Source organism: Aplidium turbinatum, chromosome 1, assembly GCF_918807975.1.
Source record: "Aplidium turbinatum chromosome 1, kaAplTurb1.1, whole genome shotgun sequence".
Taxonomy (NCBI): domain Eukaryota; kingdom Metazoa; phylum Chordata; class Ascidiacea; order Aplousobranchia; family Polyclinidae; genus Aplidium; species Aplidium turbinatum.
This window is the reverse complement of record NC_137472.1, coordinates 58,576,915-58,603,079: the sequence shown is the minus strand read 5'-3', so window position 1 is coordinate 58,603,079 and position 26,165 is coordinate 58,576,915. Positions and strand designations below refer to the sequence as shown.

General features: G+C 37.2%; 2 protein-coding genes across 2 annotated transcripts; one reads left to right on the top strand and one right to left on the bottom strand.

The window, feature by feature from the left end:
* Nucleotides 1-3,175: 3,175 nt before the first annotated feature.
* On the top strand, nucleotides 3,176-7,562 carry LOC145773764 (uncharacterized). The gene is made up of 5 exons (XM_082584898.1): nucleotides 3,176-3,311; nucleotides 4,287-4,408; nucleotides 5,189-5,369; nucleotides 6,331-6,463; nucleotides 7,097-7,562. The coding sequence occupies exons 1-5, from the start codon at nucleotides 3,270-3,272 to the stop codon at nucleotides 7,102-7,104; spliced, it is 486 nt and encodes a 161-aa protein (XP_082441024.1). The 5' UTR covers nucleotides 3,176-3,269; the 3' UTR covers nucleotides 7,105-7,562.
* Nucleotides 7,563-13,397: 5,835 nt separating this feature from the next.
* Nucleotides 13,398-23,243, bottom strand: LOC145784018 (uncharacterized). Its single transcript, XM_082595778.1, has 10 exons — nucleotides 23,084-23,243; nucleotides 20,866-20,991; nucleotides 20,509-20,738; nucleotides 19,954-20,099; nucleotides 19,338-19,523; nucleotides 18,841-19,020; nucleotides 18,531-18,651; nucleotides 18,235-18,373; nucleotides 16,545-18,141; nucleotides 13,398-16,347 (listed from the first exon to the last, which is right to left on the bottom strand). The coding sequence occupies exons 1-10, from the start codon at nucleotides 23,104-23,106 to the stop codon at nucleotides 16,303-16,305; spliced, it is 2,793 nt and encodes a 930-aa protein (XP_082451904.1). The 5' UTR covers nucleotides 23,107-23,243; the 3' UTR covers nucleotides 13,398-16,302.
* Nucleotides 23,244-26,165: the final 2,922 nt, after the last annotated feature.

Below are 26,165 nucleotides of genomic sequence, written 5' to 3'. Positions count from 1 at the left end.
AGATTCAAATGTAGCAATATCTGCTGCAAGGTTGAACACTTCACAGATCAGAAAACTAGAAACAAAATTTATTTACACTGATTGGATTGAAGAGAAAAAATAAACATTGCTTAAAAGATTACGGGTTTATATTTTGTATGCGTTGTCTTTAAAAACCACTTGCTTTACCACCGCACATTTTGCGATTTATCACTGCACAAATTTGGTTTATCACTGACCCCTAGAATTAGGTATGTTACCGAGATAGCGACAGCTGATATCAAATAGCCTAATTTGTACCCGTTTGTAGGCCTGCTGGAAAACCATTCCCTCTTTGTTAGGTAATCATTCTTTTCCAAAACATTATTATTTTGCACAGTTTCTGACAATTTTTCTACCAACCTAACACGTGTTGGCCTTGGTTGAATTCAACATGTTGAGGTTGCCAAAGGAGAGGATAGAGGGGGGGGGGCGAAATTGTTTAATCATCTTAGCTGTTAACTAAACAAAACAATTGTAGTTAATTGGGCCTAGGTTGGAGCTCTGCAACGGGAAAGATTGGCAAAATCATTATAATTGTAGCTGTTGCTCGAGAATGTTGGAATTCTGCCAGGGGGGGCGAATTTTTTTTCATGGGGGGCGAGGCCCCCCTGGCCCCCGGCTGGCTACGGGCCTGCCTGGGTTAAAGGTTCTTCAGCTTGGCGTTGCGACACCCTGGTGCTTCGTTGTAGGGCGTTTCACAATAATTTCGTTTCGCATCCAAACTCAATCGCAAGGTAAAGTACATGTTTCCACCCAATCACTAAACAACTAAATGATTGCCGCAGAGACTAGCTTTTGTCATTGTTATGAATTTTAAAGTGTTTTGGTCCGTGCTAACTGGTCAATTGATTTTCTTTGGGGTCAAGTTGCAAGCATTGGTATGACATTGCGACAATCAAACTACAGTAGTTGATAACTTACTATTAAGTCACGTAGCCGATTTGAAATAATATGTAAAAGGGAATCTTGTTTTTCTCTTGGGCCTAAGCATGGAAGGTCTTTAGCCATTTCACCATTACATTCCTAGATTACAGTGACTAACATAACTTTGGACAACAGTTGGCTTTTTTAAATCAAAAGCAAGCAGACAAAGCAGTAACCTACAATCGTGCAAGGATAAAGATTAATTTGATATACTTTGCAGGCAATGATTCCAGACAGCAAATAAACCGCATTTTACATTGAATCAATGTAAAAAGCAATCTCACCATACCTTTCTCCGTCATACAAAATGAATCACATTTTATAGTTTTGTGGAGTTGGACGTAAGGTAGCAGCAGCTCATATCAAATATCCAAGTAAACAATAGTTCTCTTACCTTTTAATAATTCGTATTAACTCATTGTTTCATTGTATTCTTACGTTACATTGTTGTTGCGATTTGTTCTTCTTGGCCAACAGCAAATAATGAACTGTGACGTTTCATCAAGCGGAAACTACCATAAGCTTTCGATCACATGATTATGACGTCAAAGTTGTGGTGCATGTGACTAACAAACCTTTGAGACTCAAAAATAGCTGTCGTGATGCAGAACGGTTACATACCGCAGTGCGTAAGTTTAGTTGTCACACACACCTTTAAGAAAGGCAGATATGTAGCAGCACCACATAAACTGCATGCAACTGTGTTGGAATACGGTTTTCTATGTTTAAGTTATGAAACTTTAGCTTAGAGCCAAGGCATTGAGATGATTGCGAAGTGCCCATGGTTTACAACAGATCTCTGGTTTCAGATTCTGATGTTAGTGGCACTGAGCTTATGTGAATAATAAACTAGTTCAAAAAGCAATGTGGCAAAAAATATTTGGTTCCGCTCACTTGCATCTGTTAGCCACTCGTTAACAATGGCTTGGTAGGCTACTACTGCAGGCATACATGACTAAAAAGTAAACATATGTTTTTCGTTAGCTTTTTTAGAGTAGTTTGAAATAAAGTGGTTTTTTAATGTAAGAGTCGATTTTAGAGGATAAGTTCATCAGACACTTGCTGCTATCTCTTATGTAGCATGTGTCTTCTGAATTCTTTCTTCGTTTTCTAGGGCCGAGAGTTTATCCTTTTCTCACCACAGACATACCCAAAGATGTGTCTCTGTTTGTTGTCATTAGCCTGTTTTACAGTTACCTGGACTCAGCCTGTTTTACAGTTACGATGAGGTTGATAAGATGAGTCCCATCTGTAATGTGTAATTACTAGGGCCATTTTTATATGACCTTAAAAAATCAATAATATGACTTTATTTTTTGGAAAATATGACTTTATATGACTTTATGTGAAAATCTTTATTTTTACATGCGAACAACGTCACTCACGGAACTAAAGAGTAAAACATACGCAACATAACAGTAATACACATCCATTTTTATTTTAAACCACTGTTGTAGTACAGTTGCATGTAGTGTGGAATGTTGGAGTCTTTGAAGTTACGATTTGGACGTAAAAATGACTTTAGTAAGGAAAATGAGCGCTCCACAGACGCTGATGTGGGTTGACACTTCTGCAGTTTTGCATAAAGCGCTGGTGAAATGTCTTGTCTTTGTAGCTCCATAATTTGTTTCACATCGTTTTTGTCCAATCGCTTCTTTAATGTAATTTTTGAGCTCAAGCGGATCTTTTCCGAAATCAAGGGCATTTAGATCAGCATGGGCTTCTTTGATGGTGTACGTACAACTTTCCATTTTGAGTACTAAGTTGACCTCAATGTGTGACCTCATAAAATATAGGTCTGTGACTATAAGTGTTATGTAGGCTAATCCTACAGTTTGCCTTCGTTCAATCAGAAATTGCCTTACTTTCTTAGTGCTTAATTGCTTCACCGCTTAAATTGGTATTTTTTATTTAAAGTATACAACGGTATGACTTTATATCTCAAAAATATGACTATATAACTTAAAAAGCTGATTTATGACCTAACCAGGAAAATATGACTTTATATGACTTCATAACTTTCTTAATATACCTCATAGGGATGCGGTTTTTGCATTAAAATTGATTTCACGACTTACTGATGCATAGAAAAAAATATGACTTTAATGACTTTAAATGGCCCTAGTAATTACACTGTCATAGCAATACGTTATCACAATGGACGCAATAGAATACAAAAGCGGATTATTGCAGCAATATCGCAAATCTAACCAAATCTCGTTTCGATTACAGGTGAATAGTAAAAGATCATAAATTTGTCCTCCTTCATCAAATAAGGTTTAGCCTGCATTTCATTATCGGTTAGGGTTTGTTTTCCTTCGGCAATGGATTGGCATTTGCAACAAGATGCCAGGAGAGCTCACAAGGTGAGGTTTAAAATATGTTTTTTATCAAACAATATTGTAGCCCACATTTACAAAATACGGTTAAAGGTTTTTATCCCAGTGTTTGCAATACCGGCACTTGCGGGAAATCCTATACACAAGTCCAGTACTTCTCACGGGGTTACGAGAGAACATTTAAACCTTGTGCCAGGGATTGTTTTGAACGAGAGAAAACTTTTCAGGGAGCTTAAAAACGAAGAAAATACCGCATTGTCTTTAGGAGCCTATAGTTTTCTTTAGGAATGTCTTATTGGAATTGCTCAGGACGTATTATTGATATTAAGGCCAAATCTTCTCAATAGCTTTGCACAAGCCCGATTTACATTGATCGAGTTTGAAGTTGCCGTTGCGTATTTTATTATTACTGCGTGATAAATATGTTAAGCCTTGTGTTGTAAAAGCCTAATGTTTTAAAAAATATTTGCAGTTGGTTAAAAGAAAGTAAAATCTTTATTAAAACGAGGCAAACAAAGACCAAACAACTTGCAATATGCTGTGTAATAATAATAATAATGTTATGTTTTATTTATTGTCGCTCTACAACAGCTAAGGTCTTTTAGCGACAGGGCTCATTTTTAATTTATATCAGGTTTACGATGTTATCACATTATTACCCGACTCATTCTCACTGCGCTATGCAGGATAGAACACAATCGGTACCGTTTTTAAAGTCTTCGGTTTGACCCGACCTGGAATCGATCTCAGATCTACCAGCACCAGAGCCGAAGGCGAAACCACTCGGCCACTGACCTGGTAATATGCTGTGTAGGCTGCATTGTGCATGCACGATGTGGTATTTTTAACTCTTTAAAACCGAGTAGCTTGCCATGGGGCTTTTCCCAGCTTGCAACTCAACCACTTTTTTACATTGATTCAACGTCTGCAGACGTTTGCTGTTTCGATTGAATTCAGCCAGCGTTTAGGAGCAATAAACTAAGTACTTGATCATTTTCACAGCAAGAAATGCGAGCGGAACGAAAAGAAACAAGACTGCACAACAAAGCGGTTAACGCAGCTTTGCATGGCAACATAGGCAGAGCGATACACCTTGAACAAAAGGCAAATGTGGCACACCACAGGTAAAGCTGGGAAGGGGGTTGATGCAATTTTTTGTGTAGAAATCAGAGCTATAAAGTCGGGCGAAAAATGTACGACTCCGACTCTTGGGTTTACTCCAAGGCCAACTGGCCGACTCCGGACATGTCAAAATCTCTCTGACTCCACAGCCCTAGTAAAAATTGTCTCTTGCAACGTTTGATCGTTCGGTAGCTTTAACTCAATTTCGTTTTAAAGTTTACACTTGTCGCTTCTACATTTTTATAGACCTCTCCTCTGTTGGTAGGCATTGGTCTTGAAGATCAGAAATAAAACAAACTAAACTGAGCTAAATATTTTGCCTGTTAAAGCAGTAGAAATGTTTGTAATCATAGCCATACATGTTTACCAAAATCGTCTATTGCAATGACTGTTAACAAAAAGTAAAGCAGCCATTTCGATGGCGGAGTTCGACTCCCATCGCTTCCACCATGCTACCAAAAGAAGCACATAAATGATTTATTCTGAAAGTGGCAACTGTACAAGGCGCAGGTGACGAGTGATGACCACGACACAAAAATAAAACACGACTCCAACCAATTATGACGTCAGCACAGTTCACGTTGGTGCTTTAGGTTTAATAGCAGACAACCACCCAGACAGCAAAATCTGTCATTTTTACATTGATTCAACGTCTGCAGACGTTGAATCAATGCGAAAATGACAGATTTTGTTGTCTGGGAATGCTTCTATTCAAACATATTCAATGTACGCAAGTTCTAGGCATGAAATTACTTTTATCATGAATTTCACCAACTTTCCAGGGCAGAAGTTGCCCATCATCATCATGTGGCAGCAAGAGCCACTGCACATGCTGCTCATGCTGGATATCCTCCAGCTGTTGTGCATCATCATCGGCCGGTATATCCTCCGACTGTTCATCATTATCCTTCTCCTGCTCCCTGTCATCCTCCTCATCCTCCCACTAACGTCCATGTCGTCCATGTAAGGAAAACGTGAATTTTGTTTATTTCAGCACATCAATGTTTCATTTCGGAAAACGATCGAAATTTCACAAATGGAGGACCGTTATTTTTTAGCCTAATGCTGCCAGTTCGCTGTGGTAATGGGGTTTTTTACGAGCTTTTGAAACACAGTTTCCTAGTTATGTACAAATGACGAGTGATTTGAACATGACTAGGAAACTGTGTTCCGAAAGCTCGTGAAAGAAACGCTGTTACTACAGAGAACTGGCAGCGTAATCTGAAAAAGAATGTTCAATCTACACATGTGAAATAATTAGCAACCATGCTGCTAAATGCGAAACTCATTTTATTGCGATTATATAAATGTTGAATCCACAATCTCTAACTAACGTCTATGCCGTCCATGTAAGAAAAATATGATTTTGTTTAAAAATTGAATTAGACTGTTCACCAAGCATTTAGTTCAATAACATGATACTGGTCTTTGTTTATTGTAGCACACCAATATTTTATTTCGCAAAGCGATCGTGGATATGTTTAATCTCATAACCTAACTTGTTACTAGGGAAGTAAATCGTAGCTGCTCTGCCAATTCATAAAGAGCTTTTCAACAATTTCCCACATATCCGTGTGAAGCTTATTTAAATTTTATTGACTTCCGCAAATAAGTTAACAAACCAGCGTGTGTGTCTATATCGGGTCAATATGGCGTGCTACTAGTGAGAGGTTCAGAGAATGGGTTGCTTAAGTAGGCTACTTAAGTCTTATTACTCATTACTCTTATGATGCGTTGTTGTTGGATATTTATGCAATCGTCTTTGAAAATCTTGTATTTAGGCCTATGTTAATTGGTTTATTAGATGTACAAGGACAAAAAACGACATCAATCGCTATATTGGCTAAAAGATTTGCTTAAAATTGTTTTGTTGAATATGTTTCTATTTTATAACACCATAACATTATGACTGTTGTTCTCATAGCATTATCAGCCCCCTGCCCCCGCGTACCCAATCGGGACAGCACCCCCTCCTCCAGTTTATTCCCCATATCCCAATCAAGCACCAGCACCAGTCCCAGGACACAGACCAAATCCATACTATCCACAATACCCTGGTAAGCTTTAATTCAGATGTATGAAGCTCCGTAGTTCAGTTAAATATAAAAACTTGTAGTAAAAAAATTATAACGATCCACCCAGTAAAATACTAACAGCGTATCTGTGTACAGTAATAATGTGTCATCAAAATTAATCTAACGTTATCAAAACATTATCTAAGCAGTTGCGCCCGTGGCACAGAATGAATAAAATTTTTATCTAATTTTCAACAAAATAAATGAATAAGCCAAGCAAGAGCACTTAGGAACACATAGCACGACATGGGATACGTTGTGCGCATCTGGCTTATCAAGGGCCGCATTGGTTGTGGTAAATATTTATATGCATCCAAACACAGTCGTATATCTCAGTCACACACGTCATTTAAACGTCTTATTTTTGCTGAGATTTTTGCTGAGAGTAATCTTTTATTTTTTAGTTTGCATGTGCAATTTTTTTTAACTTTGTTTATCTCGATAATCCTGATGTTACTATGGTTACGCCTAGAAAAATCCTTATTTTAGATTTTTAGAATTTTAAGTGAAATTCTGCAATTAGGCTACATTCAAATTTACAGCAAAGATAATTTGTACAAGTTGTGCACTTGCAAAATTTTCATAAATCTAACAAATATTTAAACTTATTTTCAGGATATTGATCACATTGCTACCAGAAATTGCTGAGTGAAAGCTTGAGAAAACAACATCTCTTAGACTACAATTTCCTTTCTCTCACTTAGCACTTGGTTAAAACTAAGTTCCATTGGTAGGAATAATGCCCGTTGCTGATGGTCCAAAATGTGAGTCAGAGGCTACGGTAATTTCCGAAGAACTGAGAAATAGGCAAAAGAAAGAAATTGTCTATTTCTGTTAATGTTTGTTCTTGTACAGTAACTTGCAAATTTGAGCAAAAAACAAGCTGCCACTTACTTTTTCTTTTGTTGTAGCTCCTTTGTTTGCTTTTCCTAATTATTTTGCTTTGCAATACCAACGTAATAGTTTTAAAATCTGTTTTAATCTAAATTTTTGTATATTATCGTGCGGTTTCCAATAAACCTTTAATTGTTCCTCGCAAATAATTATGGTGTAAACAAAGCTATTTCACATGCTTGTATGACTTCTTGCATTGTTTTTTTTATGGGCTGACTTCAGACTTGGACGGCAGAGAACCGCTATCAGGTTTAGACAAGATTAAAGCTACGATAGCCTAGGTCAAGTGATTTTCTTGTATCAGAGTCAACCAGTGGCTACTATTTTGGGGTAAACTATTTTAGACATGCTGTTACTCCATTGCTAGTTAACACTTAGAAGCCTACTGCCTTGTCGTGCAACGATCGATGCGCGATTGGTGAAGGTTTAGATCTTGTCAATGGGAAAGCAGAGAAGCATGTCAAGGGTCTTGTTAGATATAAGCGCGTTTTGTTTTTTGAGCTGTGTTTCGAAGCTCTCTCCAACTTCGCAGCTTACCAGCGTTTTCTAAAGCAAAACGAAAACAAATGTTACATTTAATCTCATCGATTGGACTGATATCGCCGATGGCTCTAAAAGATAAAATTAAAGATTGCAGACAAGAAAGAGTATATAAATAACTCTATTTTATTTTTATAAAATGTTTCCAAGGTTCAATCGTCAGTGCCCATGAAACATTTATAGGCCTACACGGTACAGGGTTAGGCTTCTAGGTTTTGACATGTTACAAGCTCTTTGTGAGCTCTGGAGCAAGAATAATTGTCGACCTCATACCGCCAAGACGACTAATATGGTGATATAATATGATTTTCATTGCACCTATATCGAAAGGTGGTTTACTTCAATGGACTTCCTAACCAGTGTAGAAAACAACACAAATGTAATTGACAGAAAACATAGGTCTACCATGTAATAACTACACTTTTTCTCAAAAGGAAAGCCAAAAGCAGTAACGATTTTTAATCAAAAAATACTGGCAACTTTCAAGAAGCCTTGGGTTCATTCAACTCAGAACTTAGCCTACATCACACAGTGGACTAGAAGCTAACATGAGACTTTGACATTGAATTGACTTAAATTTTTTCTAAATTGGACAAGAATTGACAAAATTATGAGAAGTTTAATTTGGCTAACTATGTCTATATTTAAAAACAATTTTCCCCCAAAAATTATAATTCTTCAAAATTTCACTAACCTATCCTTTACAAATGCATCAACGCAACAGACCAAAACATTTGTGGGGTTCACAAAATAACTTTAACAAATATAACATTCCAACACTGTCACCAAGTGGTTATTTTATTTTGCCTTTCCTACCAGGGCTATTAAGTCGAAGTCGTGAAGTCGAAGGGATGTTGGCGTATTCGAAGTCGGTGTCGGCGCGTTATAAACTGAGAAGTCGGGTCGTATATCTTTTGCCCGACTCTGCAGACCTGTTTCCTGCAGTAAACATGTTTTTAATGGAACGCAAAACTCTATTATCGCTGGGCCTCTGAGATGGTGAGTCCAGGGGCCGGGCCTCCTTTGGCCTCTCTCTTGACACAGCACTGGGCCTACATCATACAAGCTTAAACAAAGAATTGCGCACTTCCAAAGGCTGAATTGGGAACTTTCAGTACCATCTTCCACCTTGTGAAAAAGAGATATATGCGACAAAAAGCAAAAAAACAAAACACATAAAAAGCACTCTTTCAACAGATTGGAAAATAAAACTTAAATAAGTTAGATCTGCATTCGGCAACCATGTAGCTCGCCAGAGATGATGCATTTAAAAATTGAGCACTGATGGTGACATTTTCCAGTTGTTTTTCCTTAACGAGGCACCCATTGCCTTATATGGTCATGTAGGGCTACTTCAATTTTTTTGTTTGTATGAAATACGGACAGTGCCTGAAATAATATTATTGCTGCATAGCCGAGTGGTGAGAACCCTGAAACGACACTAGAAAGAGCACCGGTTCGACACCGCTCAAGAACATGTGGCTGTGTCGTTAGCAGGACACTTAAAGGCATGCATGAAGGTAGACATGAAGATTGGCTTCTTTGCTTTTCCGTTCACTTAATCTAAATTTTCAGCTACCAGCTCTAGCCTGGATACGTTGTAGATGTCTTGGAAACTCAGCAGTAAAATTCAGGGACTTTACAGTTGCAGTTTCAACAACGCTGGTCTGTGTTTGTAGTTATAAATATAGCTTATAAGTTATAACTGTAAAAGCTGCGTAGCTGAAAATCAGTCATTTCTGCAAAACTAATGCTTCAGTCATACAGCGTCAGTGGAACTTGCAAAGTCAATGTCATTTGACTTTCAACCAATGTCAGCAATACAGACAGACAGACAATGTTTTTGCAAACCATGAGACTTTGAGTGCTTGCTTGATAGCGCTAAAGAGTAACGTTTTTGTGACATGAATGCGAAGAATTGTTAGTCTACCATATTTGTGGCATCAAAATTAAAAAGCATTTGTTACTTTTCTTATAAATTATGTTCCCAAAAGTTTGACTCTCAATATATAATCGCTTTCAATAAAAACGTCCAATCAAACTGTTACCGTGTGGTTAACAGTCTGACCAAAATTTTACGAATCAAATTGTCTTTGTTTTTCAACGCCTGATTATGTCAACACCCATTTTGTCACCTTGGAAAGGCAGTAAAGAAGATGTTAAAATATTATTTTTATAACTGTTCACTCAAACTGTCACTGAAAGTTGAAAAAATCAAACTAATAATAATAATAATAATCATGCTTTTATTTGCGCCCATTGCGATAACATACAGTACACTGCGATCACAGATGCGATACAACAGACGACAGGAAGCAGCGAAGTCTTATGCAGCGAAGTGACATATAGTCTTCGAGTCAGCTGCTCCCCTTATTTTGGCTTGCCTTTAAGTGTCTTTCGCCGAGACACAGCCGCGTGCTCTGGAGCGGTGTCGAACCCACGTCCTTTCGAACGTCGCGCAGACGTTCTCACCACTCGACTACGCAGCCGATAATTCTGCAAAATGTCACAAATCAGGCCTTATCTCCAAGTAGCCATGGGCTACTATACGAGTGTCCATGAGACTTTCGGCTGCAAAGACGCATACGACATCGATTGTAGCCTATTCTTTACAAACAATTGTAGATGGTGCTGCAGGCCACAACTGGTGCAATCTCATTCTATTTTTTGAGATTGTAAATCTGGATATAGGATTATTAAAATGTGTACATACAAAACGTCAAAAACTACTCAACAAATATTGCAAATAGAAAGTTGAGAGCAATTACAGTATCCTTATGTTGTAATTATATACATTGGTGCAATTTACGCATATCATAAAGGTCACATTAGTAATAGAATTTTCTTTTTTAAGAAATTAGTTTTAATTTTTGAGAAACTGCTCGTTTGCTGAATGTATCTGCATTATAGTTTATGTGAACTTTTACGATTTACATCAAAAAACTAACTTGAACTTTACTTTTTGCAAGCACAAAATTTTACGCCCGGTATTTCACAGATTACTTTTGTGATATGTCAAAGTTTCCAAAACACAATACACAATGAAATCTGTTGTTCTTCAAGCGTAAATTTACAAGCTACACATATGCAGCACAATCTATGCCTAATATGGCTCCACATCGCCGTGCTTACATTGCCTTAGGCTGCTAATAATAGCTGAACAATTTTTCATGGAAATAAGCAAAACCGTGTCAAAAAATAAAAAAACATCTTGCTCAGTAATTGCCGAGCATAGGATTGAATAGCTATGTTTTTCAAACAAGTTCGCTGGCCGACAATTTGACTTCTATCCACGTTTCTCAACTTGTTGATAGTCCGCAATGTGACACATCATAGTGCAACAGAATAACCAGTTTCATTGAAAACTAAACAGTAGGGTTCCGTTTGTTGGATTGGGTGCAATGCTGGAGAAATCCAGAAAATTATTTTTTATGGGCACCGGAGTTTAAAAGCAAAAATTTCAAGAGAAATGAACAATGTAAAAGCTGGAGTTTGTAAAGACAATTAGATTGGTGCTTTTTTTTCGCGCAACGCTCAGAGTTCAAGATGGATACCACTACATCTTGCAGGTTTACAATTTTCCATATGAAGTGGATTTGTTCCCTGTCTCATCATTAGTGCGTCCGCTCCGGGAAGCCGTCTACACACCCAAACACTCAGCAGGCAAACCATACTTACATGGAAGATACCTACCAGGGAGGCGAGGGACTCACTACGACCGAAGGGACCCACCGCGGTATGGTAAGGTGGTGAGATTGGTGAGAGGACTGGGAGATTTACCCCTTAAAATATTTGACAAATTTTTGCCTTTGTTTAGGTCGCTTTTTTCCTATTTTGTGGTCCAATAGGCTACTTTTTTTTCTTCTTTTAAGACCCACACTTTATATTTGACCAAATTCATTAAAAACTAAACTTCTGTAGAAGTTAGAGTTGCGAAGATTGGTTTGACATTGAAACAAGCTTCAAATCATTTTTTTACCAATACGAAAGATTTCAAAAATATGTTTTCAAAATGTATTGTTGACGAACTGTAGTAGAATATATTCCTGTACGGTAGCCTACTGCATAGTCTTTTAACAAAATTTCGAAAGTTTTTGCTTGGTGGTTCCGTCTTTCTCTACGTAGCATTCAAAGAAAAAGCACAATTTACCTCATCTATCTACTAACACTGGAATATCATTCAATGTAGGCCTAATTGTTTTGTTACAACTAGTTCAGTGGCAATGTGTTTATTTCGGAATGTTACGTATATCATTATTTCAAGAGACGCATAGAATTTTACATCTTACACTCACCGATGAAGTCAGATGCAGCCTATGTTGCTGATTAAGTTAATGAAATGCAATTGAGCATGCAAAGCGAGCGGGAAAAACTTGCAAACAAGAAACAAAATTGAATGTTTTACCATTTTTTTTCTGGCTTAAACAAGGGCCCCTGGATTCACTTTCCATTGGGTGGCAGATCCAATGTTTCGAATTGTAAATATTTCGTAGATAGTAAGACTACCATACGTCCTCTTTTAAGTCTCTTTTTAAGATTACCATACTTTTTTCCATTTATTTTTTAACTTTCACAACTTAAGTCATACTCAATTTCAGTGGATGTTTTAAATTTTACATGCACTAAATTCAATGTAAAAATATAGTTTTGACTATTTGAGCAAAAAATCAAAAGCAAGTTTAATCTTCATAAAATTTTGAAAACATGATGAAAGTTCTTGCCCTAATTTTTATTAAGTTTTGCCAACTTTTGACTAATTGAATAGTTTGAGGATAAAGTTGCACCCCTGGTTCCTACTCCTATGGTCTAAAGAATGAGTTAATTTGGTTAAAAAAAGCTATTTGAAGCTACGACGTAAAGTATAGATGTTAAAATTTTTGTCATGAAACCTTTTTCTGCCATGTGAGTTTTGCAAATTTTTTAAACATTTTTAATTCACTCGGCTACGTTTGTATCAGAAAAATGCCTTTGGAACAGCTCAGTACAATCAAATTTACATCTTCGGAACCCAAAGACACCGCAAGACTCAGTCTAGTCTGGTGGAAAAACAATAACGGCCAAATCATGTTATTTTGAGGAGTGGTTTTTCCGCTTATTGCTGTGGTTTAATTTTAAAGAGAAAGGCAAAAATATACGAAAGAATTTATTCTAATAAATGCAACTTAACATGTGTATCCTATAAGCTGATTTGAATTTACAAAAAAGTTCGTCAGCTTTTTTTAATACAACCACATGTATATAAGATAAAGCAGACTCAACTCCAGTCGATAAAGCAAAGAAATAAGGATATCAGTGTTGCCCGTCGTCGTAAGCCCTATTAAATCTCACTCTACGCCTTGTCTGTTGGAGTTGCTTCATGCCAACCTTGATTTCTAGCCGATTTAAGAGCCACAGCAGCAACTGTGGGAAAATGTAAAGCTTCTCTTTCCTGAAACTGAAGTGCAACAAAAGGTGTTTAAAAAAATAAGAAAAAAACACCAAATCTCATTATCATTTAGTTTATTACAGTTTGGACTGTACAAACAGAGCACGAATAAATATATAACGAACAAGAAAAATGTTAAGACAAAATCGACACGTTAAGTTCATGTAAAGACTTTGAATTTCTATGCAGCTGTACACGATCAATCCAACGGTTTAAGTTTTCAGGGTGAGTTGAAAACAGAATTCTTCATGTACGATCATCTTACGACAATCAAGCGTCGTTTGTCGATGCATGTGACGTCATAATGAACAAAAAAGGCGCTGAAAAGTTACACAATCTCCAAGCCGGTAAAAGAGAGGCTAGAATCTGAAACAAATGCGGTACTTGCACACGTACCATTGCAATAATAAAGCGAATATTCAGTAATTGACGAACAACTAAACACAAGAGTGAAATTTCATCAACAGTAAATTGTTCATACTAGCTACGGTACTAATGCATTTTACATCTGTCAATTGATGTAAAAATGGTGCTTCAAAAAAAAATGCCGCTTTATACAAGAGCGTAGTCACTAAAATATACGGAACAGCAAAATAATAACACGATGAGCATTGAGCAAAGCGAAAAAATACGACATGCAAAAGTTAAAAAGAAGTACAAATGTCTAATGAATTTCTACATGGTCGTTCATGAGCGTTCTACGAGCAATCACCAAACTGCTCCGCTATCAGGATACGATTCAATGACGTTCATCTACGTACTGATTGTTGAACGGTGAAAATTTTCTCCATTATGCCTTAAAAGCCACAAATAATTTGTTGGGAGAGAGATATCCTACTGTATTTGAAGTTGTTATAAGGGACAACAAAGTGAAAAAAGTTACAAGCGGAATCTGGGTAAAAGCGGATCCGGATGAGGAAATTACCTTCGCCCATCCGTTGAGGATAAAATCAAAATTTGGAAGCTTTTTGCCAATTCTGGCCACATAGCCAAGGATTGGTCCAATTAGTCACGTGACTCAAAAGGCACGGCAAACTTACCTTTGCCAGCCTTTGTTCGATTGGTCACGTGACTTACAATAACCAGGTTTAGGAAATTAGGCAGCGGTTTCGTTTCCAGCTATAGAATTTTCATTTCTGTCCGCTTTCGTTTTTTCCGCCAGTAACTTTTTTCTCCCAGATGAGGAAACTGATTAAAAACTGGACATTCAATTGGTTCTCTCATGCATATAGAAATCAAATAAAATAAAACCCTCGTTTGCCTTTGTGAATAACGAAAAGAAAGAAAAATGATTAAAGTCACAAACCAATAAACTTCAAGCTTGTTTTTGAGAAATAATTACAAAGATCAGAACTTTCAAATCAGAGAAAAGGGTAAAAATAAAAGAAATCATAAATTATGAACACAAAGTCGTGGTTTTGCATATGCAGTGTTGCCACATATATTTAAATTTATCAAATATTTTAAGCTTCGTAGGCTTTCATTAATTCTTTAAGACCATAATCTTTTCCGGCTCTTGTAACGCCCGAGGGAAAGCAATAATTGTAGCTTTAACATTCCTCGTCACCTTTTTTTCTTTTTTGTGTTTTTTCTCGAACTTTACCAAGACCGTCAGTCCGTCACCACAATTTTGTGGTTACAGCTTTAGGTGACGTCACAACAGCCCGGGGCTAGCGTGACAAGAAGTGATATCTTGAAGACCAAATTAGATGAAGAAGTCACGATTTTGCTTTGAGCTCTGCGGTAATTTAAACCTTCAAAGCGAGTTTATGCAAGAACTACCCGATGTGAACGCCTCAGGGCGAATGATACGCGATTTTGAAGCGATGTTGCTCGTTCTACCGGAACCGCGTCGTCTTGCCTTGCAACCTTTTTGGCAATGTGAATACAATTTTACAGTAAATTAACAAATGAAAAAAAAACATGCGAAAAATTTCAACCTCGAGCAATTGTATTGCTTTCAGCGAAGTAGTACATCTTAGCAAAGTCTGAGCGAGTACATTAATTTTTTGCTAAGAAAATTTGTCAAAACTAAAGCAATTTGTCAAACAGATTTAACGGAAAAACAAAAACGTAAAAGAAAAATCAACATGCAAAAAAATAAATAAAAATTATGTCGCGCGTTGTAACTTGTCCATTAATTCCACATCGATAAAGCGCAAGTATAAAAAACGCGATAACTTTAGAACTGACGCTACAGAATTGGGGCTGTGCTTGTATATATACCCACTAGAGGAGCCCTAGACCCTCGCGCAATGTGGGGGTAGCTGCCAACGTTTGTGCCAAGATCCATGTCATAAAAGAAAGAGAGAAAGAAGAGAAGAAAGGGAAAGAAAAAAGATGCAAACTCTCGCCCATTAGTCGGCCATTTTGTTAACATATTAGAGCAAAGGCACGATTTTTAATCAATTTGATTTCTATATGCCATGAGCTAACGAATCCCATATAAAAAAAGCAAAAAAGAATTTACGTTTTGTGAGTTCAAAGAAACATTTCCTAAGATAACATGGCCCACATAGGCCTATGTAAATCTTGAATGAGGAAAAACGCAATATATTTTAGTGTTAGTTTCATAATACTTACAGTAGGTTAGCTTAAGTTTTCAAAAAAATCGTCAACCTGAAACCAAGTTTACTTCAAGGTTCGGTTAAGATATTTTTGAATTATTCGCAACTCAACTGGTAAAGCCGATCAATCGTGAATCAATTTACAAGCGTCGTGATAAAGTCAGACGGTTGTAAATTTACCTTCACTTTGAGTTCTGGCTAACCCAGCAAGAAAAACTTTTACGGAGCTAGTGAGAAATAGGCAGGTTTACAATACAATAGCAAAGCAACTGCAAAAACATAAAAGATTGCCGAAGAAGAAAAAAGACCAAATTTTACAAATAAAAATCTCCTATTGTAGGAGAACTTTTCCGTAACAATGACATGTTACGAGTCTTGGCACGTGACTCAATTCATCAAGCACGATAAGGTGAGCCCTCCGCTTCGGAAAACAGCATTTCCTGAAAAATAAAAATCGCTTTGTAAGATCACTTGATTTACAAAGCAGCTACTCAAAATGTAGAACTATTAAACTAGAAAAGTATGTTTATAGATTTTCTAATGTTGAAGAAGGCTATCTGTTTAAAAGTTGTGCCATCAGCAAGATATTGTTTGTTAAATCTTGTCAGGAATAAATAAATTGTTATATTTTTCTTACCATTGCAGACATGTGCCCGTACTTCTTCATCCATTCCTGACCGCCTTCTATCATGTCGCTTCTGTGATTCTGCTTGGTCGCAGCATACAGAGCAGCAGCAGCAGCAGCTTGATACTGCTTCATGGTGGACGGATGTCCGGATGAAATGGAGTATTGCACGTGGTAATTCTTTTCATTTGATTTTGTTTGGTATCCTTGTGCTTGTTGGTTAACCAAAGCGCAAGATGATACAGGAAAAGAGTTACCAGCAAACCCATTGGATGGAGAAACACATCCTTGAGAGTATGGAGATCTTGAATGGATCGTTTGAGGAGGAGAATTGCAATGATTATCAATAATGTTGCACTGAGGAGACCCAAGAGCTTTCTCTTTCAAGCGTTGGGTGGAGAGGTTAGTAGGCTGCATGACATCATTGGCACATGACGTTTGGTTCCAATTTTGACCGTAGGTGCATATGTTGTTACATGTGTCACTCACAGAATTTACTTGAGCTGGGGAGTGGCTTGGACTTTGGTGATGTTGATAAGAGCCAGGGCTCTGGACACTACCGTACGGAGATCCAACAGAGCATTGTTGCTGTTGAATAACCTCGTGCTGTGGTGACATTTTCACGTTTCCACAGATCGATACAGCAGCGTCATCTACCAGTTCGCCATCAATGATTTCGCTCACATCGCGGAACAAACCGTCAACAGAATGACGCACAGGCGACATGCGTTTGTTGCTTGTGCAATCCGCAGGTCGTGATACTTGGATTGGAGAATGAATTGGAGATTGGCCCATTTGCCTGCAAGGAGACCCGGTTTGTTGGTAGTAAGTGGCTTCCTGACTTGGACTCTTTACTGACTGAGCTGGGGAGCATTGGTTGGTGTAGCATTGCATAGGTCGTCCATAGTATGCATTTTCGTGTTGTGTGTTTACCATGTGGGTGTTATTGTTTTGATTACTATGGTTGCTGTGGCCATTTACAGGTGACAGGGATGCGGTGGGTTGCTCCGGGGACCTTTGAGAAGGGCGGAAGGAAACGGAGTGCGCCCTAACTGGGGCCAGTGTAGTGTACCCACCTTCAAACAAGTACCCAGAGGGTGTAGTAGGGCTGTGGAGTTGAGCAAGGTAAGACTCTTCACCTGAAATTCCACGATAAATCATGTGAGGATGATAAGAAGCTTCCGGGAATGAAGTGGAATGCTGAAGAGGAGAGTGATATGCTCCTGTTGCATATGGCATTTCAGATGCGGATCGGATGAGCATCTTGTTTGGAGGCATTGCAAACAGCTCGGAAGAGTAAGAAGAAGAAGATCCTCTAATGGAGCTCTCTGTGGAGCTTATCTTTCTTTTCATGAGCTGCTGGCGAAGGATTGATTTAGTGTCAATGCCATCGCTGAACATTTGCTGCGTCATCGGGAAGTGTGCATCAGGATGATTCATGCCGGACGGTGACGTCATCGGTGACGTAGTTGTGGAACTGGCATCACTGGTGAGAGCTGCGCTGAGCAGAGTCGATCGATAAGCAAGATACTGACGCTGGACATCGGTGTAGTGCTCCGGAAAGGGAAGGAGGTTGTGGTGGATTCGGAAGTACGGTACTTCTTCCTCGCTGAAAGCGAAAAATAACATTGATTTGAAGCAGTTCAAGAAGATGGGCCTTATTAAAATAACACTCCACTAGCCTTCATTTTAGTTGACTTACTCAATAACTATGTAGTTGCATACGAAAGATGTCCCCACGCTCTCTTGTGATTTCTCAGCAGTGATATCAACCCAAGCTGTTGATCCGTCTTTCTTCACCATACGAAGGACGCAAGCGAAAGCAGATCCGTCTTCTTTTACTAAAAGAAACACTCTTTGTCAATAAAGTATTTTCATTCAAACATTTCAAAAACTTGACAAAAATTATCGAATTGATAACAGGGTGAAAGGTATACAAATTACAATTGCTATTGAAACATTATTTTGTAGAGAAAGTGCCAAAGCCGTGAAACTCACCAAATTTTAAATGCTGTTGTCGGGCTTGATCAAGATCTTCTGGGTAAATCCATTGGTACCAACTGGTATTTTCAAGTTCTTCAGGCTCGTATCCAAGAAGGGATTTGATTGTGTTTGGTACCTACAAAACGAATAACATACCTTAGGTTGCAGTGTAAGTAAAGTGTATCCCCATTTTAATGCTGTAGCACAGTATAAACTTGATTAGGTCTAGAAGGATTTATTGATAAAAATAAAGTAAACAGCAAATAAATCGTAAAGCACACCATCATACATTGTCTTTATCAACCATGTTTTTTTTCTTCTATACCTCAAGAAACTTCATGTCTGGTCCATGTACAGCTTTGAACTCAGTGGATCTTGGACTGGGGTGATGGCGAACGTCTGTGACGGGTTTGGACTCAACTGGAGTGCAGACAGCAAAGAACACTGTCTCATTCCAATCGTTGCTCATCTCCGGACGGTGATAACGGCCAGTCACGTGAACAATCTAAAAGAGAAAAACAATTATAGTGTCTAACATTGAATAAAATTGCATATCAGGTGTCAAATTTAAAAATATGATGTGCTTTTCTTGTGTAAAATGCGTTAAACTATCGTAAGGCTTTTTTATTAATATTGCCATACGTCTCGATTATTGCTTCCAAGAGCTTGGGATAGTTCAACCTATTTTACATCAATAGAAGAACGTATCAGGCTTTCAAATTTATATTGATTCATTGCAAATAAACTTCGTCTAATAATCTTCATATATTTTATATCAAGCGTACTTACAAGTAGATCATTTTTTTTTATTAAAATACTTACTTTGTTTTTCCATGATCTCATTTGCGTTTTCATGTATCTTGAGGTTGACATTCTGCAGAAGAATGAGAGTCTTCTTGCATCTCCTCTGTCATCATGTGGAGGAACCTCCAATTGTGCTCGGATTTGATCATGGTCGTCCTTGTCAACGAAATCGTAAATACTGTCTCCTTGACTCGCAAGTTCAACCTGAGGAAGACAACAGCAAGGTAAAGGATCTCTTGCACACAGGGAATAAAACTGAAATTTAGAAAGGATATTAAATAACAAGTACTATTAATACTACAAACAGTGCTCAATGCAAAGCAAAAAAGCCAAACAGATCAAATTACATCAAATATAGTTATTACTTCCTAAAACCTCTACAGCTTGTTTTAATCTAAAAGGGAGATCATGAGAAGGTCTTCTTATTGGTTCTTATAAAATAAGAACCTTCTAGTGATTCCCTTGTTATGGTAAAACAGGCTGTAGAGGTTTTAGAAGGTAATAATTATATGTTTTGAGGAGACAAGGAACAAAGCGTCAGTTACGTTGAAATCAATAGAATGATAGTTTTCATGAAAACTTTGATTTTTTTTAAGTATCTAAGAGAATACCTTTACTTTTTTGCTTAACTTACCACTGTGTTACCAAGATAATCGAGAATATTGTCAGAGGAGTACAATATCTTTCCATCACGATTAAAAACCAGCAAAAATCCAGAAAGAGACGAAGAGAATTCTGGTACAAGCCCGCAGCTCATTGAAGCATCGCAGCTGATGCATTCTGAAAACCACATACTTCATGGTTGGTGGTGCTTACACAAACTTTTTTTTTCTGTTATCTTTTTATAATGTTTTATTGGTTTCACAATGTAATAAAAAAGTTCTGAATCAAATCTGTTTAAACAAAAATATGCCGTTTGTTGGAGCGAAGCAAGTTGGAACTGAACGATTCTGCAAATGCTGAAATAAATTGAATGAATTGCTTTGCGCTAGGTTTCCGTCTATACAACGAGTTTCATATTTAGCTTCGGTAGTCTTAGCGCCGGATTTTCCTTTTTTTGAAAACAAAAGTAAAAGCATTTCAATTTTGACTACTCAGCAAAACCACTTGACTTATGCATTGATTGTTGGTTTGGAGAAGATATCTAACGGAAATCACAAGTGTTGGGTAATCATTTCGTTTCTTTTACCTTTCTTGAAAAACGTCGCTTTCCTGATGAACGTATTGGTGAGAGCGAGAATGCCTAGATAAGACAGTCGTTCCCGGGCGCTTTTCTTTAGAGGAAGAAGATTTTGCAGTTCACGTATTTCCGCGTTTATCAGATCACGGCGCTTTTTGGATAGAATTCGTGGCTCTGGGCCATCTGAGCTGGCTGTAGTTGTCTCCGTAGGCTGTGCACTGCTAGTGGGGTTCCATCGTCTAAAGAACAAACCGTTTATGCGAATACGTCATAATGACAACAAACTAAGAAACAAGAGTGTTCCATTGTTGTCACAAAAAGTGCCATTCAATTAATTGATTGACATCTAATAATCAAAGATCTTACCCGCTCATTATTGATTGTGAGAAGAGTATGCACTCGTTTTTGACACGGATGTTTGATTTATTGTCAGAGGTGATCTGCTCGTGTACTGGTTGTAAAGGCGAGCGTTGCTGTTGCATAACAAAACTCCTGAAAAGAAAACAATAAAAATTGTATCCTTCTGGTGATATTGCTGCAATTCACTAGGTTTCAAATTCTGTTTGTGCAGAGGAAATCATGTGGCACCACACAATCACTGGAAGCTCTATCTCTGACGATACTTCGCGATGAAACGCTATCTCGAGTGAAGGCATATCCGGTTTTAGTTGCTTTTCGATTGTTTTTGAAAGCAATATTGTTACTAGCTAAGACAGACCTAGTAACAAAATTTCTATTCAACAAAAACGCACATCGGCAGTTTTTCATCACTTCTCGTGTATAGTAACCATACTCCAGAAATGAAATTGTGTACGAAAAAGTAGTTCAGTGAGACATTTACGCAGAATATAATTTTTTGACCTTGCATACTCATCCACAGTTCTCAAAAGTTTTAATTAATTCATTTCATTTGATAGTTTCTTATAATTCTAATGTTATCATATATCCGCAAATCAATGTCTGTTTTCACTGACAATGGTTGCCAAATCCCGCAAGTGACTTCACAATGCTTAATACCAGCGTTTTGGGTAATAGGTATGTAGGCTATTGATGCAATTTTGTGTCACTTCTCGCTTTCAGGCTCGTGATGAAAGTTGTCAACTACTTTATGCGGTTGCATTCCGTCATAAAAGAAGAAAAAAAAGGATCACAATGGCCAATTTCTAAAAATTTGAATGGGAAAAGCAGAGCGCAGTGAAGCCTTGCGTGTGAGCTGACAATTACAATGCCAACAAACCGAATTGTTTCTGCAAGTGAGTTGCATTTTTCCGCTTTTATTTTGTTGGAATGTGAGAAAGTATATCCATCGTCATGAAAGAGTAAACCATTCACATGATATTGGAAAATAAATGAATGGTGTGAAGAATAATTACTACCCCCATTGGTATATTATTTTAGTGAATTTGAATTGCCCAATTTAATTTCAGTATTTCCGACTTGCTGCAATGTATTTTTGTGTAACATTAGTTTGCATGCAAAAAGGTTTTACAAAAGCAACAAATAGACATATTTTGCTACTTGCATGTTTATCAAAAGTAACATTAATGTAAGATTTGGTGAGCGATTTCCAAAAAAGAAATTATAAAGGGAGCACTTAAGGAGAAGAGTGAACTTGGTTCTCTCAAAGTATCACAAAATACAGCGGTTGCCTTAAGGCGGGCCAAGGATTTCTTTTTTCGTATAATTTCGGTTAATATTTTTTCCATGAAGAAGTAAATGTAAAAAAAAAAAATTGATTTGATCAAATAATGCAAAGTCATCGCGTGCGAAAAAAGTGAACACTTTTCGATGTCACTGAAGCAAATCAAAGCTAAACCCATAGTTAGATTCGCAAGTATCCAAATTCTATACAATTTCCTAATGGTAATACACCCTAACTGAAACCAGTCATTAAAGATAACAACTTTTCATTCTCACAAGGCTCGTTGCATGGAATTTACGTAATATAAACTAATGATTCCCTGATTGCAGGTGAACCGCTTTGTATATTTTATCGGGAATAAATATTTATCAAAATTTTAAGACCAAATCTATAATTGAAACTGTCAAAACCGTTCAATTACAGATCACTTTCAAGAAATACAGGACATTTAGATAACACAACGGCAACAAAACATGAAAAGCGATTACTACAGAAATATTGATTTATCAGAAAGAAAAATTGAGTAATAAAGTTGTATCAAGATTAACAGAAGCCATACCAACCCATAATAATTCTATTAAATATCCGTTGATAAAAATATAATTCGAGTGAAATACAATGGTACATTTTTTTTTGCGTACAAATTGTCTTTTCTATACAGCAACAAAGCCAAAAAATTGTTTTGAGCAACTGCTATTACTAAAAAGTATTTGTTACGATGTCATCATCTAACAAGAAGACCTATATGTTAACAATTTTACAGATTTACTGACACCTTCATTTACACAACCAACCATCAATTTGTTGCTGTTCACTTTCACTTTATGTGATAAAGCATTACAAAAATAACAGGACAACTAACAAGGCAACCAAACACCAAATAGAATATTTTAATCAACAAATTACGTTTAAGTTACTGTCTCCACAGAAGTATGAACTTACGCTGGCTTTCCATTGGGAGCCATGATGTCGTCAATCACTTTCGCTTAAACTTGATCGATAATAAATCTTCGGGTAACGGAAGCGCTTTTGAGATTAAAACGGAAGGCAAAACGGCAACGATTTAAAAAGTCAACTCACAAAGTAACTATGCACCTTTCTTTTGAACAAATCTAAACTAAACTGACGAATGTTGCCAGTGCGTTAGAATTTAGCCAACGCCACTAGGTGTGACGTAGGTAGTTTGTTGGCCTTTTTCACTTATTTCTTTTCTTGTGCTTCTCCGAATCTTTGCTAAACGATCACGTGACCAAACTACAGCAGAAGAAGTTTTCAGTTTTTCAGTGTTTTCACAGATTGCAATTTTCTTTTTCTAGCCAAGACTTGATTGCAAGAAATAACAAAGCAATATCATATTATGTTCAATTTGCGTTGATTTGCATGTAATCGTTCAAAACACTTCTTGTTTCTGTGATATTGGTGGAACTAATCACCACTCAACAGAGTGAACACATATTCTGGTTTCTATCAACGTTAACAAGATAGATATCATTAAAAAACCATGTTTAGGGCGATAAAATGTTGATGGTACTATGGTAATACTTTACATATTGAAACCATGGATATCTGTAAATGAGGCGTGATTTTCCTCGGTTTGTGGACTTGCTAAATTTGTAAAAACGTTGCTGAAGAACAAAATTTCACTGTGTTTCGTTTGTCGCCTAGGAGGGGCGGCAGTGATTTATTTTTAAAAACTTTAAGCTTTTGCTTAAACGTTTGGCTGCATTCAATAGCTAGGCTATATTTTTAAGCAAAACTTTTGTTTAAAATGTTTGCCACCGCCAACAGTTGCTTTTGTCCTCCTAAAATTTTATTTTTAGTTACGTCACTAGTCTAAAGGGATGGCATGTCCAATGTCCATTGTCCATAGCACAGAAGACGTAGGCTACAAGCGATGAATTCTGTCATATGATGGCTTTTTTTCTGAGTGGTGTAAGCTCTGGATATGCAACACGAAATGAATTTCTGTTTTACTGTACGCGCTGCACTAACGCTGTCAGTAACTTCAACAGCGATGGCTTTTAGCTTTAGCAGTGTTATAGGCTAATAGGCTTCGTAAAAATGAAAAAGTTATACCTTGACCTAATAAAGGTACACCAAGAAAAAATAGCAAAATACAAATGGTGACAAAAAGATAAAGTACTGCTGCACTGCAAATTAGCAAAATTATCGTAAAAAGAAAAAAATTCAAAACGCTTCAAATAGATTGAAGATTTCTGACAAAAATAAGAACAATCTAAACTTAGTTTTCCCCATCTCATCACATCGCAGCCCAGCTGCCTTTTATTGTCATGGTAAGGTTATATTGCTATGGTATCAATGGTGGTCGCTCTGTTGACTTATAATAAAGACATTGTTAGTGAACAATTCTGCGGAGATATTTTCACTCTGCGGTGTGGCATTCTGGTCACAAAAATCTGTCAATCTAAAGCACCCTCAGTTCTTTATTTGTTTTGAGCTCCTGTATCATCTTTTGTAGCTAATAATTTACAGTATCCTTAGTCACTTCAGGGCAGTACTTCCCAACAGGTAGAGGAGATTCCAGCAGGTAGCCTAGGCGAAGAGCGATTTCAACACCAACAAAAAAGCGATACATAGTTCTACATTAATCTGACCTCGTAAATGCACAATAACTAAAGTTACTTTTCTGTATTTTTTGGGGGGAGGGGTCGATTGCCCCAATTGCCCACTGGATTTGCCACTGTTGTCAGGTCGACTTTGATAGGACATTCAAAAGGAATCACTGCTTGGTCGCGTCAGTCAGGTACGTAAACTTTTCTCAGAGTTTGGTGGACTATCGGTGGTAGCCTACAACTGTTAATGGTATTAGCCTATTTGTCGTCTGTTTTTCAGTTCTTTCAAATCTCTGCAATCACTTTGGAATGCATAAAATTCACTGAACCGCTCTAAATGCTTTCCAGAAGCTTCATTGTACACAGAAAAATAAATAATAGCTGTTTTTGCAACGATGGTAAATTTAATCGACTGTCACTCGATTATGTTTCATTTGAAATCAGCAAAGTAGCCTACTTTACATCTTTCCAAAATATAATTTCTAAACGGTTTTATACTTTTTAACTTTGCGGTAATCTGCTGCTTTCATTGTCGTACTTGATTCCAAGCAACGACTGCCTCTTGTATGAGAAGTTTCAAAGTTCCTCTGTCTTTCGTGGTAATACTTCGGTAAATATGATGCAAGAAACTACTATAGTTTTGTTGACCAAATCCATTATCAAAAGTCGACATTGCAAATTACGACTATATGTGACTTGGATGTCAAAAGTAAATAGCACAAACTCTATGAGAGGCCCAAGAAAAGCAGCCAACAATTGCAGCAGTGTTTACCGAAGCGAAATATCGCTTTGAAAGTCTATTCGACCACAACGCCAACACCTACGTTTATTTTCTTCAGGTGCAATACGAAACACACTTCAGGCCAAACAATACTTTCACACTAGGATTACTTTGAATTGAAAAGATTAATATCAAATGATTGAAGCAATCCAGCAGGTTTGAAAGAAAGTCGATTTTTATAAACGAAACTCACCAAATCCGTCTTATTAAATGACTAGGCGAATCTCAAACCTGACAGCAAAAACCCGACTTTTTACATTGATTCAACGTCTGTATACGTTAATAGCTGTAAATTTTTGCTAGCTGTAAAATGATTGCTGTTTTATTTTTGTTTACACTCACTTTCAGATTCTTAAATCTTACGTCACTTTTGAGACCGCCAGGGCATCGATTCTGCGTATTCAAACGTTGAAAAGCATAATGAGAAGGAAGACTCCATTCTAGACATGCGCAAGATTTAGTAGATTATGATTTGGTCAAATTTTCCTGGAGTGATTTGTGAAAGAATTTATTAAGTTTATTTTTACTGCGCTTTTAAAATAGCGAATATGTTTTGCTTCTCCGTAGACAGGATTAGAAGCAATTGTCGAGTACACAGCACACAAACGCTTCGCTGTACAACAGATCTGCAACATTGCATAAGCACAATGCAAACATATTTTTTATGAGT

Coding starts and splice junctions, on each gene's coding strand:
- LOC145773764 (XM_082584898.1), top strand. CDS start 3,270: ATGGATTGGCATTTGCAACAAGATGCCAGGAGAGCTCACAAG. Junction 4,409..5,188: donor GCAAATGTGGCACACCACAG/GTAAAGCTGGGA, acceptor CCAACTTTCCAG/GGCAGAAGTTGCCCATCATC. Junction 5,370..6,330: donor CTAACGTCCATGTCGTCCAT/GTAAGGAAAACG, acceptor TTGTTCTCATAG/CATTATCAGCCCCCTGCCCC.
- LOC145784018 (XM_082595778.1), bottom strand. CDS start 23,106: ATGGCTCCCAATGGAAAGCCAGC. Junction 20,100..20,508: donor AGCGACGTTTTTCAAGAAAG/GTAAAAGAAACG, acceptor TGTGGTTTTCAG/AATGCATCAGCTGCGATGCT. Junction 18,652..18,840: donor CAGACATGAAGTTTCTTGAG/GTATAGAAGAAA, acceptor TTCGTTTTGTAG/GTACCAAACACAATCAAATC.